General features: G+C 50.5%; 3 protein-coding genes and 2 pseudogenes across 5 annotated transcripts, besides 2 other annotated features; 3 read left to right on the top strand and 2 right to left on the bottom strand.

The window, feature by feature from the left end:
• Window positions 1–606: 606 nt before the first annotated feature.
• NCS57_00780800 (MFS domain-containing protein) lies at window positions 607–2483 on the top strand (the record flags this gene model as incomplete). Its single annotated transcript, XM_053057647.1, has 5 exons — window positions 607–944; window positions 992–2023; window positions 2091–2127; window positions 2193–2262; window positions 2317–2483. The coding sequence occupies 5 exons, from the start codon at window positions 607–609 to the stop codon at window positions 2481–2483; spliced, it is 1644 nt and encodes a 547-aa protein (XP_052913842.1).
• Window positions 2484–2848: 365 nt separating this feature from the next.
• On the bottom strand, window positions 2849–5313 carry NCS57_00780700 (annotated as a pseudogene). Its single transcript has 7 exons — window positions 5096–5313; window positions 4224–5039; window positions 4111–4177; window positions 3875–4061; window positions 3640–3823; window positions 3433–3591; window positions 2849–3383 (listed from the first exon to the last, which is right to left on the bottom strand).
• Window positions 2849–5313: a sequence feature.
• A 532-nt stretch (window positions 5314–5845) lies between these two features.
• NCS57_00780600 (uncharacterized protein) lies at window positions 5846–7322 on the top strand (the record flags this gene model as incomplete). The annotated part of the gene is made up of 3 exons (XM_053057646.1): window positions 5846–6035; window positions 6088–6185; window positions 6234–7322. 3 exons carry the CDS (start codon window positions 5846–5848, stop codon window positions 7320–7322), a joined length of 1377 nt encoding a protein of 458 aa, XP_052913841.1.
• Window positions 7323–7473: 151 nt separating this feature from the next.
• On the bottom strand, window positions 7474–9495 carry NCS57_00780500 (uncharacterized protein; the record flags this gene model as incomplete). Its single annotated transcript, XM_053057645.1, has 2 exons — window positions 7474–9021; window positions 9076–9495. The coding sequence occupies 2 exons, from the start codon at window positions 9493–9495 to the stop codon at window positions 7474–7476; spliced, it is 1968 nt and encodes a 655-aa protein (XP_052913840.1).
• A 288-nt stretch (window positions 9496–9783) lies between these two features.
• On the top strand, window positions 9784–12633 carry NCS57_00780400 (annotated as a pseudogene). Its single transcript has 5 exons — window positions 9784–10892; window positions 10944–11251; window positions 11306–11658; window positions 11714–12115; window positions 12172–12633.
• Window positions 9784–12633: a sequence feature.
• Window positions 12634–13100: the final 467 nt, after the last annotated feature.

Here is a 13100-nt window from a genome sequence, read left to right as displayed (position 1 = left end):
AAGGCCCTGGGGCTCGGCGGTATCGCTGGTATCGTCTTTTGCAAGGGCCTGGAACTTGTCAAGAAATATCCACAATCGCGGAATTGGACCGCGAAAGACTCGATTGTAATGCCCAGGAAACTCGAGCTCATGGCTGTCAGCTCTCGAGTCTACGGGGATTCAAGCTGTGCCATTTGGTCGGTTCAATGATAGACAGTACTCGACCATCGTACACTTCCCAGTCACATCTTGTCCAGCTGTGTTTGCACTCAACACACCTTCAAGTCAATCCGTATCTTGAAATGTCCCAAATCCTGACAAATCATCATTTAAAAGATCCTGGTCGATTCCATTTCCAGCACGTCATATGGATCCTTTGCCCAAGACGCCTCGGCTTTTTCGCTTCGCCTTTGCCCCCGCGCTATCTCCGAAAAGAGAAGATAATCACCGTGGACGACTCTATTACAAATCCTTCCTCTCGTTCTTCGACGAACGCCGAGGGCGAGATATATACTTATTTGGGCCGGCCTGGAGCCAGGGAGAGGATAATTTCGATACTCGAGTCAATTCGTTCTGTGGTCAACCGTTTGCGTTATTCTCAGCACGTTGGATCCAGCCAGCACCAAGATGACCACTCAAGAAAAGCCTGCCCTGGGTGGGCAAGGGGAGTCACCGCAATACGGAGACGAAAAACACCACCATTCAATCGAACCAGATCAGCCTTCACACGCCATGTTCAGAAATCCGACAAAATCAGACGATGACCCAAGCGGTCTTGAAAACGGAACCCCAGCCGACTTTAGTGAAGAGACCACTGAAGCCGGCGATGGGGATGACTCTGGCCCTGATTGCACCTCTTTTGAAGTCTCTTGGGATGGAGAAAAGGATCCAATGAACCCGAGAAACATGTCCGTGTTTCACAAGTGGGTTATCGTCACAATTGTGTGTACTTCGAGTCTTTGCGTGTAAGTACTCCAAGACATGGTTAGACGTTGACTAACATTTCATCAAGGACATGCGCCAGCTCAATTTACACGGCAACATACGCCCAGATGAATGCCGAGTTTCACGTTTCCAAAATTGTCGCTACGCTTGGTCTTTCAACCTTTGTCATGGGAATTGCCCTTGGTCCTCTGCTGACGAGTCCACTGAGCGAGTACTATGGACGACGACCTATTTACCTTGTGTCCTGGGCCATGTTCACCATTTGGACCATCCCTTCAGCCGTTGCTCAAAACATCGAGACCATGATCATCGTTCGATTCTTTGCTGGTTTTGCGGGCAGCACGTTTCTGTCCGTTGCTGGAGGAACTGTGGGAGACGTTTTCCTTCGCAGTGAGATCCAGAAGCCCATGAGTCTGGTCTCACTGGCACCCTTCATCGGGCCTGCTATTGGCCCTGCCATTGGTGGCTTCATCAACTACAACACGGACTGGAGATGGACCTGGTACGTGATGATTATTTGGGCTGTTGTCCTCATGCTGTCCATCATCTTCTTTGCGCCCGAGACATACCATCCTATTCTATTGCGAGCAAAGGCTCGAAAGTTGAGAAAAGAAACCGGAAATGATGCCTACCGTGCACCTATGGAAAACACAACAAAATCCATCAGGACAACACTCAAGCTGTCCCTCCTACGACCCTTCCAGCTACTTTTCCTCGAACCGATGTGTCTCTGCCTGGACCTCTACTCTGCCATCCTGCTCGGTATCCTCTACCTATTCTTCGGCGCCTTCCCCTTGGTATTCCGAACAAACTATGGCATGAACCTCTGGCAGGCCGGTCTTACCTGGCTTGGTATCATGGTTGGGCTTCTTATTGCAGCCGGCAGCACCCCAATCTGGGCCAACATCCGTGCCAAACTTTTGAAGCAACACGAGAAGGAGACAGGACAGATTGGAGGCAGCGAGCCCGAGTTTCGACTACCCCCTGCCATCTTGGGTGCTATACTCATCCCCTGTGGTCTGTTTTGGTTCGCTTGGACGACGTACTCTAGCATTCACTGGATCGTGCCCATCATTGGCTCCGCTGTATTTGGTTGCGGGTGAGTTGAGTCCCCAGTCTATCCACCGTCGCGTTGAGAGATTTCACTAACCTTGGGGTCTACGCAGAACATTGCTTGTCTTCACAGGAATCTTTACCTTTCTGGTAAGTTTGGCCCTCTGTCTAACCCACCTATTCGAATGACATTTGACACTAACCTTGATGTAAAGGTCGACGCCTATCCAAAGTACGCCGCCTCTGCCCTTGCCGCCAACAGCTTTGCGCGATGTTCCTTCGCTGGTATGTCTTCAGAACACCACTTTCTCATTATTAAGTCTGCTAACTTCTAGCTAGCTGCGTTTCCCCTCTTCGGCATTCAAATGTACGAGAAACTCGGATTTCAGTGGGCTTCAAGCTTGCTAGCCTTCTTGACTGTTGCCATGGCACCCTTCCCATACCTGTTCTTCAAGCACGGCAAGGCTCTACGGGCAAAGAGCAAGTTTGCTGTTGAGACGCTATAATCTACACGAACAATGCAATGGAATGACGTGTAATCGAGTGGGTAGATGGTCTGGGGATATACACAAAATGCATAGACTGGGCGCTGATGTCTTGATCCGGTGTTTCCAAGATGGTTGGAACACAAACAAGACGTTCGCGTGGAACATTGAGGCGGTAATGCGTTAGATGGCTGAACAAAAAGTGGTTTTATAGACTAATATTAGACATATTGCACTATTTCAACAAGAATCTTGGGAATCATCTAACATCGAAAGCCGGTTGGCGACCCAAGGCCCGATTCCCGTTCCCCATGGTGAAGTTATCAACCTAATTGTCGCGGCCCGTCCTTGAGAGCCGGGGTTGCATAATTATAACCACGGCCGCTCTACAAGCCCATGGTATCTGGGGGTGCAACTCCAAAAGGTGCAGGAAGCAAGGGACCGAGACCATGCTGTAGAAGCAAGTCAACATCGATCGAGTTATCAAGACACCCAGCCCAAAAAGAGTCACAGGCTAGCGGATCAGTAACTTGTGGCATGAAATCGACTATTTGCTGATCCCGAGACTGTGCCCTATTGTTCATGGCCGTTGGCATGATCGGCTCGGCTCCCTCGGGTCTACTTGAGGTGGTCATGTTATCGCTGAGCTGATTTCCTCGAGATTCCGCGTCGCTGTTCCCGATCCGAGAGGTAACGTTGACAATTGCTCCTCCGGAAACGGCGGAGTCCTGTCCTGTGAGTCTCCTAAAGAGATTGACGAAGAACCTCATGATCCAGAGTCCCACTGGCCATGGTTTTGCGAGCTCGCTCAATGCAAGTATGCACTGTCTTGACTTGTTGCCTGCTAATTGTCTGCGTATTGGGTCTTTTCGACAGATGACGATTGTGTGAATGGAGAGGGCTCCAAACACGGCAGGAACACTGAAGGATTAACAAATAGAGTCGGGATTGGGGGAGGGCTTGGTCTTACAGATGCATCTGCCCATATCGGATGGTACCAGAGGCTAGCATGTCCTCAGCCATACGGGTGATGGAGTCGGCTGCCATTCGCGCCCGGACGTCTCTCTCAGCCTCTTCTGGCGACAGGTTCTCAATTACTTTAGGGCGGAAAAGAAGGATGTAGTAATTCCTACGCCAATGTTAGACGGGGCAGCTCAAGGCCCGTTTCGAAACGTACTGATACGCCATTTGTAGGTTGCTGGCCCAGAACGATGCGCCTAGGGACTCATCAGGAGGCATTTCTCGGAGACATTCTGGTAGCTGGGAATGCCACTGCTCGAGTCTTTTGACGAGATTTTCGGCTTTGTAACATTCTAACGCTGGGCGGCGAGGGCTGAACTCGCCGATGACGATGTCGCCGACTGGTGATCATGGTCAGTTATAGAAACTTGGATTCTTATCCTCATACTCACGTATCACTGCTAGGTTACTCATTTCTATGAAATAAGAAATGTGGTAATCTTTTTGAGCTGGTATCAGCTCCTCATTGTAACACTCGTCAAAGCGAAGGTCGTCTTCAGTGAGAGGCTCAATATCGCAGTCTTCATCTCGAATACGACATGGCCGCCCTAGGCAGGCAGCAGTATGCCGATCCCGAGACTGGTCATGTTAGTTCGTAAAGCATTCAAGCAGGTCAGCAGTGGCGTACATAAATCGACCACCATATTCGTCTCCAGAGCGATCGCGTCTCTTCACTAAACTCCGACCGGGCCATACTGGAACCACGTTAGCATATACGCGACACGAGAGAAGTTGACTTACGAGCGATGCATGTTGATGGATTGAGCAAAAGTTGTCGCGCAGCCCAACCAATACCATGAGTCTTTTTGATCGTCCGGCCCATTCCACCAGAACCCCATAAGTGACAACGCGGAAGCGATATTACTACGATCCGTCTCATGGTCGACATCATATAGGGTCTTCGCACGGAGATAGTATGTCTTTCTTGCAGTTGCACGGTCCGTGAATCCCGCATCTTGGATCAGGTTGTCGTCGCAGAGGGTGACCGCGATGAGGAAGACGGCCTGAAGAAGCAGTGGAGATGCTTGCCCCAGCTTGTACTGCTCGATAAAGAGGCGCCGGTTCAAGACGGGAAATGCGGGATGCATAATGTTGAAAAATGCAGAGATCAATCGATCGGCTATATTTCGCGGCGGCATTATTAGAGCATCTCGTAAACTGGTGACCTCCACTTGTGGCCTGTTTGGAAGCACTGCGCGGTCGGCGATGGAGGCGGGAATAGGGTAGTGCACCTTGACAGGCTCGGCGACTCCACCCCTGGGACTGCATATCATCTCAATGATGTAGGATAAACTGTTGGAATCACCAAGACAATATGATCGGACATTTGTTTGAGTTTGAGGTTGCTGAGAGAGATTGGGTTGTGGGAAACCGGCGTTGGTGTCTTCGTCTTGGGGTTGTGGCGCGTCTTGACCATTTGAACTGGAGATGCTGTTTGGTGTGTTGAGAGCAATGTCAGGGGAAGATTGGACCACATCGGTGGACGGCTCTCGGGTTTCTCGGAGCCGGCGAGAAACACGACGGTCTTTTGCTTGACCACGACTCTGCCGTGTATATCTGGCCCAGGTATCAGCTTGAGCACGTCGCAAATATTTAATGTCTGGTCTACATACTTGCCGCGTCTCGACTCTATCAGCTCGCACGTCGTGTTCCGGGTCCGGCAATGCCAACACGGCTGACCGTCACCGGCGTCGCATTTCACCCGCCGGGCGTGGCAGGCTTTACAGGCGATGCGAGTCCGGCGAGGAAGCGGACTCGGGTTCTCAGCTGATTCACTCATGACGACTGACGATGGGTGCGGCACATGCAGAGCCGCAAAGGACGATGAGATCTCTGTTGATGGTGACGCAAGTCGGCGAGGTTGAACATGCAAGGGTGGAGAGGATTTGCCAAGACACGCAAGCCAAGAAACCTCGGGTTCTTACTGCTTCTGCTTATTCATCGGCTTCATGGCTTGTCATTTCCCCTGTTCAAATTCTCTAATAGTGGGGGTGAAATTGACTTGATGATGCGTGCATCCCCCCGTCCTTGCCCTCTCATCCTTGAGCTAACAAAAGGCTGTGCTCTACTTAATTGAGTGGATGCCCCTGATTGAAGCCTTTGACCGTTAATCCTAGATCTACACAGCATTAGCTACGTAATACAACGTCTGTAGTTCATCTCGGCAGCATTTCTCATGTACCACCGCCCTTCTCCACTTGTCAAATGTCAGACCAAGGGCGCGCGCGGTGGAGTCCGACGTCGGGCAAAAACGACAAGAGGCTGAAGGTTAAAAGCGACGTAAAAAGAATGTCGAGATTTAAAAGAAGAGCGAAAGCTCACTTGACCACATCAAGGCAATTGAGTTTTCTTCAATTAGCATCATGAGTCAAACTTCAGTTGAACTTCAGCCTGTCCAGGAGACGGCCCGTGAGGACGGGTACGGATCTTCCACTTCGCAGGGTGAAGCTCTCACTGGTGGAACCGAGTTCCAGTCACTGCCGCCGGTTGATCGGGGCAAGGAAGCATGGCTCTTCCTGGCAGCCTCATTCATGGTTGAGGCTTTAACCTGGGGTAAGATAACCACACACACACCTCAATTGGCTTCCATCACTGACTGTCAAAGGCTTCCCATTTGCATTTGGTGTCTTCCAGGACTACTACAGTACCAATGCTCCCTTCAAAGGGTCGTCTGCCATCGCCGTCATCGGTACTTGCGCCATGGTAAGCCAATGCCCTTTGCATAAGTATCTCTCAACCTAACATCCCTAGGGAATCATGTATCTCGGCATCCCCTTCGTCATGGGCATCCAGAGACTCTTCCCCCAGTACAGTCGCTGGTCTCCGGTTATCGGCCTCTTCATCATGTGCATCGCCCTGGCCTTGAGCTCCTTCTCCCAGAACACGACACACCTCATCCTCACCCAAGGAGTTCTATATGCCATTGGCGGCTCAATCTCGTACTGCCCATGCATCCTGTACATGGATGAGTGGTTCGCCAAGCGCAAGGGCTTTGCCTTTGGCGTCATGTGGTCGGGTACAGGACTCGCTGGGTTTGCTCTGCCGTTGTTGTTTGAACATTTCCTGCACAAATATGGCTTCCGTACCACTCTTAGGATTTGGTCCCTGGCTCTGTTCATCTTGACCCTGCCGCTTGCATTCTTCATCAAGCCTCGCCTCCCTCATTCGGCCACGAAACATATCAACCCTCTCAAGCTGAGCTTTGCATTGAGCCGAAACTTCATGTTCCATCAATTTGCCAATGTGGCTCAGGCGCTTGGCTTTTTCCTGCCTGGTATCTACCTCCCCTCATATGCCAGAGCCACACTGGATGCTGGCACATTCCCCTCGGCTTTGACCGTCTTGCTCATCAACGTCGCCTCGGTCTTTGGCTGCGTCGCCATGGGAGCTCTGACCGACCGTCTACACGTCACCGACTGCTTCATGATTTCTGCAGCCGGCGCGACTCTGAGCACCTTTTTCCTGTGGGGCTTCTCGACCAACATGCCTGTGTTGTATGTCTACTGCATCATCTACGGCTTCTTCGCAGGCTCGTACACCTCTGCCTGGCCTGGCATCATGCGCATGGTCACCGCCGGACCTTCAAACGATAGTGGTGACCGTGCTACTAGTGGTAGTTCGTTCGACCCGGCCATGGTTCTAGGTGTGCTCTCTGCTGGTCGTGGCATTGGCAATGTCGCCTCAGGGCCGTTGAGCGAAGCTTTGATCAAGGGGATGCCATGGCAGGGACAAGCTGCAGCCGGGTACGGGACAGGATACGGCACTTTGATTGTATTTACAGGGGCGACGGCATTTGCTGGAGGTGCGACGTTTTTGTTCCGAAGAGTCGGTTGGATGTGATCGCTCTCACCGGAAACGGCGGTTATATGGTCAAAATGGATGCCCGCCTTGGGGCCCAAAACTGTTATGGGTGCGATTATAAAAGTATCTACTGTTTCACTCTGCTCTTCATTGCAAATTGCGCCGACTAAATGAACTGGGAAGAAGAATGCTATCCCAAAGGTGCGATATTCATCTCCGTCATGTAGTCCTTAAGTTGCTGTAGCCCTGCAACCACGTCCTCCAAAAACCGCCTTTGCAGATCTTCATTGTCCATGTCCGTCTCTCCTAGTCCAAAGTCGCACCCAAGACACTTCCTAATGATCTTTGGGTATGTCAAGCCGAGCTGATTGACCAGCTGGCCCGCCAGTTTCTCGGCGATCTTGTAGTCGGACAGCTTTCCATGGGTTGCTGTCACGGCCTGCTTCAGCTCGTGCCACGGTCGTGCGAAACCGATCTCGAGCATCAGGATTCCAAAGTTGAATAGCAGCTCGTTGCGTGCCTCTAAAAAGTGAACTGTGCGGCTGAGGGAGATGCTCTCTGCCGAGGATGCTTCTGCTAACTGCTGCGGCAAACTCTCTCCCTGCCGGTTCTTGAATCGTGTCATGAAGAAAGGACCTTTGAGTTGGGTCGAGGTAGAGCTCGATCCACTGGGGCTGAAGTAGCGTATATTCCGCCCCAAGTCAGTTGAAACCAGCCATGGTGTGGAGTAGAACTGCATAATGCCCTCGGCCACGTTACCGGCTAGCTCAACCAGTGTTGATCGAGGGAGAGAACGAAGCACTGGCTCCTTTGCGATCCACTTGATGATATCTGAAAGCGCTCTGGACCCGCCATCTCCTGTAGAGAGCGATGCCGGAACATAGAACCACTGAGCGTGAGGACCGCTCCAGGAACCAAGAAACGACCTATTGGTAGAACCTGAGATGTTGGCGTATGCCATTTTGCAGACGTCGTCGATGAGGGATAGATCGGCGGAGGACGATTTGCTTGGTTGGGTAGATTGGTCGCTGAGGCGAAGGTTGGATAGGGATTGCGTGAGGGTTGGTAGCTGAGGTATTGGCGCGGTTGTGTCAAAGGCTGGAACATGTAACTTCTCCTTTTTGAAGCGGCCAAGGAGTTTACGGACCTTGGACTCCTTTGTGGCGGAAACTTCCATCTCTGATCGACCCGCATTAGTTTCGAGGACTTTCGTAAGCTGCTGAATGCTCGCGCTATTGCCCACGCCTTGATCGACGTCCTGGTCATCAGACTCGCAGCTCTGTTGGATCTCTAGATATAGGGGCCCCTTCGAGGATGATGACAAGTCGTCATGTGTGACAGCAAGCTCGCAGGTGACATATCGAGAGGATGCCACCTTGGCCTTTCCGTTCCCGTATCCACAATCACAATCGACGACCCGTATATCAAAGGAGTGATACTGGTGGGTATTGCAATTCCATTGCACTCGGAGGGTTGAATACAGAGCCTTGGAAGCGTAACGGACTCGATGATATGGTTGCAGTATGTTGAGGCTCTTGGCTGGCCTGCGGGCTGGAGGTTCATTTCCTCTGGCTTCGCTGGAAACACGCTGCAGATGTTTGATGATCTGATCCGTGATGAGGCTGAAGTCTCTGTTCAGCTCGCGAAGGTCTGAGATAGCTTCTTCTATTTTGGGTTTGTTCAAGGCCAGCCGAAAGCGAGTCTTTACGTGCTTCAGCCATTCCGAGGTGCTCATATCCTGCTCGACCATCAGTCACTGCTCATTCGTGTGTTGTCTGGTACTGAAACACACATCCCGCTTCTCGCCAACCTCAGCCCGGAAGTCATCATACTGCGAGAAGAGTGCCTGAACGCTGCCGCGGATCTGCTGGGCGGTCTGGGCGCACGATTCAAAAGACTCCTGTAGGGCATCTATCCGATCCCGGTACACGCCTGCCATGACCAAGTCCAGCCTGGCAACCGTCGCTGCGGGATGGTTAATGACCTGGAGAACACTTTCTTGATCCCTCGTGATGGCGGTGAGAAGGTTCAGGGCGTTGTTGCGGAAGATGGTTCTCTGGACGCTCAGCCTCGCGTCAAGGATGGAAACCTCTCGCGGGTACTGTCTGAAGGTGGAGAAGACGCCAAAGACTCTGTCGGATCGGTCGTAAATCTCGATCGCGATAGGAATCGAGCCTAGAACGGCTCCCACGATTAATTCCACTCCGCTCATGATGGAGGCCTGTTTTCCATGAAAGAACCGATAGTCCTCGCAATGGCGGATTTTCTTCACATTGGAAGAGTTCAAGTTTCGTGAAAATCAGGCTGACTCAAAACCCCTCTTTCAGCCGCTCATGCAGGTATTTGTTGTCATCCAATCCACGTCGTGCCTGGTAAGAAAGGGGCGTATCACCTCACAGATCCCCGCACCTAACAATCTAAAAGTCGTCAAATTTGCTCATTTCAAGTCCTGCACTGTCTATGTCCTCCTATTGATGCGGCTGAGTGGTCTTCTCTGATCATGTCCTCGCCTTTTCTCAGCCGTCAGGATATTGAGAGCTGGGTCCCCGACGCTGCTGCCTCCAAAGGCAGTGTGGGTTTCGTAGCCAAGCTCTCTACAAGCATCAGCAGAGCGATAGCCTCGCTCAGGGAGGTACTCTTCGAAATTCAGGACGAAGCATGTCCAGTGTGTCAAAATGAACTGGAGCGCTTTCTCCTCTGGTGCCAGGGTGTAGGCGTCGCAGATGGCCGTCTGGACGACGTCTTGTCGCGGTCCAAGGAGCTTCATCGCCAAGTCCTGGCCCTTCTTCTTCGTCTTGGGGGCTCTGTGCTCCAAGCAATGTTGCAACTTCCGCGTCAGCTGTCTCAAGTTCAGCTGGATGATTGTGACCACCTCAGGGCCTTGTTGGAAGTGGTCGAGACCATGCTCAGAGAGTCGGACTCTGACCAGCACGAGAGGCCCGATACTCCGTCAGGATCTGATTCGTCAGATTACGGTTTGGTAGAGACCATGGAAGAAGTCTCTGCTTACGTTGATTGCCTTCTCGATCTCGCCCCGGCTCTAGACAACCCAGCACTGGATATTCAGACAGACGATACAGAAGAGCCTCTTCCCGGGGCGAATGAGTCTTTCACCACCTCATGCGAAGCGGCCTTGGTTTACTGCCGCAAGATCCGAGACCGCTTTGATGCCCTTCCTAAGTATCTTGTGGAGCGCCTCGCCGAAGCAAATGCTGTTCGAGCAGTCAAGATCCGCGAGATGCAACGTCAGATCATTGGGAAGGAAACACCAGCCAATGATGGCATCAGTGAGAGTCTCTTCTCCAGAAAACGTCCTCAGATCACAGAAACACCAAAATCTTCTGTCCCTTCCACATCCGTCTTCTCGTCGGCAATGGCCACCTCTTCGAGGTGGTCCGCTCAGCTCGCGTCTTTGTCAAAAAGAATTGGTTCAGCCGATATCGACGACAACATATCGGATGCCACTTTTGCTTCTTTTTCCACTGCCGCCTCTTCAATTGGCAAGGGCCGCCCTCGTGTTCCGCCAATGCCTGATGTACAGGAGGGTGGCTTTGACTGCACAGTCTGTCTATTGCGCCTTGCTAACATCACGACCAGGAAACAGTGGAAGTCTGTTACCGCCATCCATATCGCTTATACATAATCACTAACTGTTCATAGGAGACATGTCTTCCGCGATCTGAAACCATACGTGTGTACTGTCGAAGATTGTCAGGCCAGCAGTATTCTTTTCAATCACAGTGGGATGTGGGCAGAGCACGAGTCATCTCACTCGGCGACGACTTCCAGGTCTTCCGTATGTGTTTTCTGCTCTGCCACCTATCATGGACTTGGTCCCGCTTACTACAAACATGTCTCCGCTCATCTTCGGGAGGTCTCATTATCTGTTCTGCCGCAAACGACTGATGAGGATGAGGAGTCCAGCACTAACGATAGTGGCTCTTTTCTACAATGCCGTAGTCAGGGGGGTGAGACTAGGTCAACCTCAATTACTCGAAGGGGTCATGACTGACATCAAACAGAGAGCGAAGAAGGTCGCCGATCTTTGGCCGACCAGCCCATCACCGGAGAAGTCGACACTTTGCCCTATACTATATGGCCATCAACGAGGCTGGACCCTTCTGATGACAAATACGGTCACTTACATAGACGGAGCGTGGCACTTCAACGAAAATCTTCGGCTGACTCACTAAGTGACCGTATTGACAATATAAAACGAGTGGATAGAATCATAGAACAGCTGCTTGAAGCTAGAAATCTCGAGCGCGGAAGTCAAATCAACCTTCACCGGTCGGATATTAAGTTTCTATGCCGCGAAGGAAGGAATATTTTCACCTCTCAGCCTATACTCCTCGAGTTGTTAGCCCCGATGACGGTCAGCTTAAATGAGTCCTTGAAACCGGACTTCTTTCTTGAGCTAACAGCGTTAGGTCGCCAGCGATATTCATGGGCAGTTCTACGATCTACTCAAGGTGTTTGAAAGGACAGGTTTCCCTCCCGAATCGAACTATCTATTCCTGGGTAACTACGTGGACTACGGTAGGCACTCCATTGAGGTCATGTGCCTTCTTCTCGCGTACAAGATAAAGTATCCCGAGAACTTCTTTCTGCTACGAGGAAATCACGAGGCCGCGTTCTTAACCCGCGTGTACGGTTTCTACAGCGAATGCAAACAACGTTACGATTTAAATCTGTGGAAGGCTTTTGTGGACATGTTTAACCACATGCCACTGGCTGCGACTGTGGGTGAGAAGGTGTTTTGCGTTCACGGGGGATTGAGTCCGGACTTGAACACTCTAGAGGACATAAGAAGGATTATACGGCCGAAAGATGTAAGATAAAGCTCTTGGCTATGTGAGATAGCCCAAGTACTAACGTGGCGTGCTAGGTCCCAAATATAGGCCTTCTATGCGACTTACTATGGAGCGATTATGACGCCAACACTGTAGGGTGGAGTGAGAGCGATAGAGGCGTCGCCTTTACGTTCGGACTGGACGTTGTGCAGAGGTTCCTGGTCAAAGAAGGCATGAGCCTCATCGTGCGTGGACACCGAGTCGTCGAGAAGGGGTACCAGCATTCCTCCGATCACCTGGTTGCAACGCTTTGGACTGCTCCCAATTGGCAAGGCCACGGTAATGCAGGGGGTATTTTAACGATTGATGAAAGTCTGTCTTACACTTTCAATGTATGCCTTGCTCTTCTCTTCATGTTCTTGAGCGTGGCTAATTCGAGATCTCTTTTAGACCATCGAAGGAACATCATAGGTAGCATAAAACTGTCGTTCTGTCCCCCAATCCATGCGGTGCCGTCTCACTCTTTAACAGCCCTTAATTATCGTCTAATGTTTAGCTGGTAAGATTCTATGATGGTTCAAGAGTATCTTAGGCGAATAGAAGAGGAGGTAAAGGTTTCGTCACTAATAAACAGAGCCGTTCTATATTCCATACGATATTGCTCTTTTCTAGAGGAGAGAATGGGCGAGGAAGAGGGTATTAGTCCCTATAGTTGGGGGCAATAGCGGCAATAGCGATAGCATTATTAAGATTATTAATATAACTAATTAATTATAGTTCTTATAGGTATTATATTAGTAGATATTATATTAAGAGGATATAGTCTTAAGAAGGCGAAAAGGAATACTTCTCTTATTTCTTATATAGAGGTTTATATAGCTAAATACCTTTTAAGAGGTTTAATCTTTTATAATATAACTAAGTATAAGTTTTTTATTATATATAAGAAAAAAGTAAAAAAGAAAAAGCTATTATATTAGCATTAAGATCTAATGCTATAATATATTAATCAGATATTTTTAAT

This window comes from Fusarium keratoplasticum, chromosome 5 (genome assembly GCF_025433545.1).
Source record: "Fusarium keratoplasticum isolate Fu6.1 chromosome 5, whole genome shotgun sequence".
NCBI lineage: Eukaryota > Fungi > Ascomycota > Sordariomycetes > Hypocreales > Nectriaceae > Fusarium > Fusarium keratoplasticum.
The sequence above is the reverse complement of the archived record's forward strand: the minus strand, read 5'-3'. Positions and strand labels throughout refer to the sequence as shown.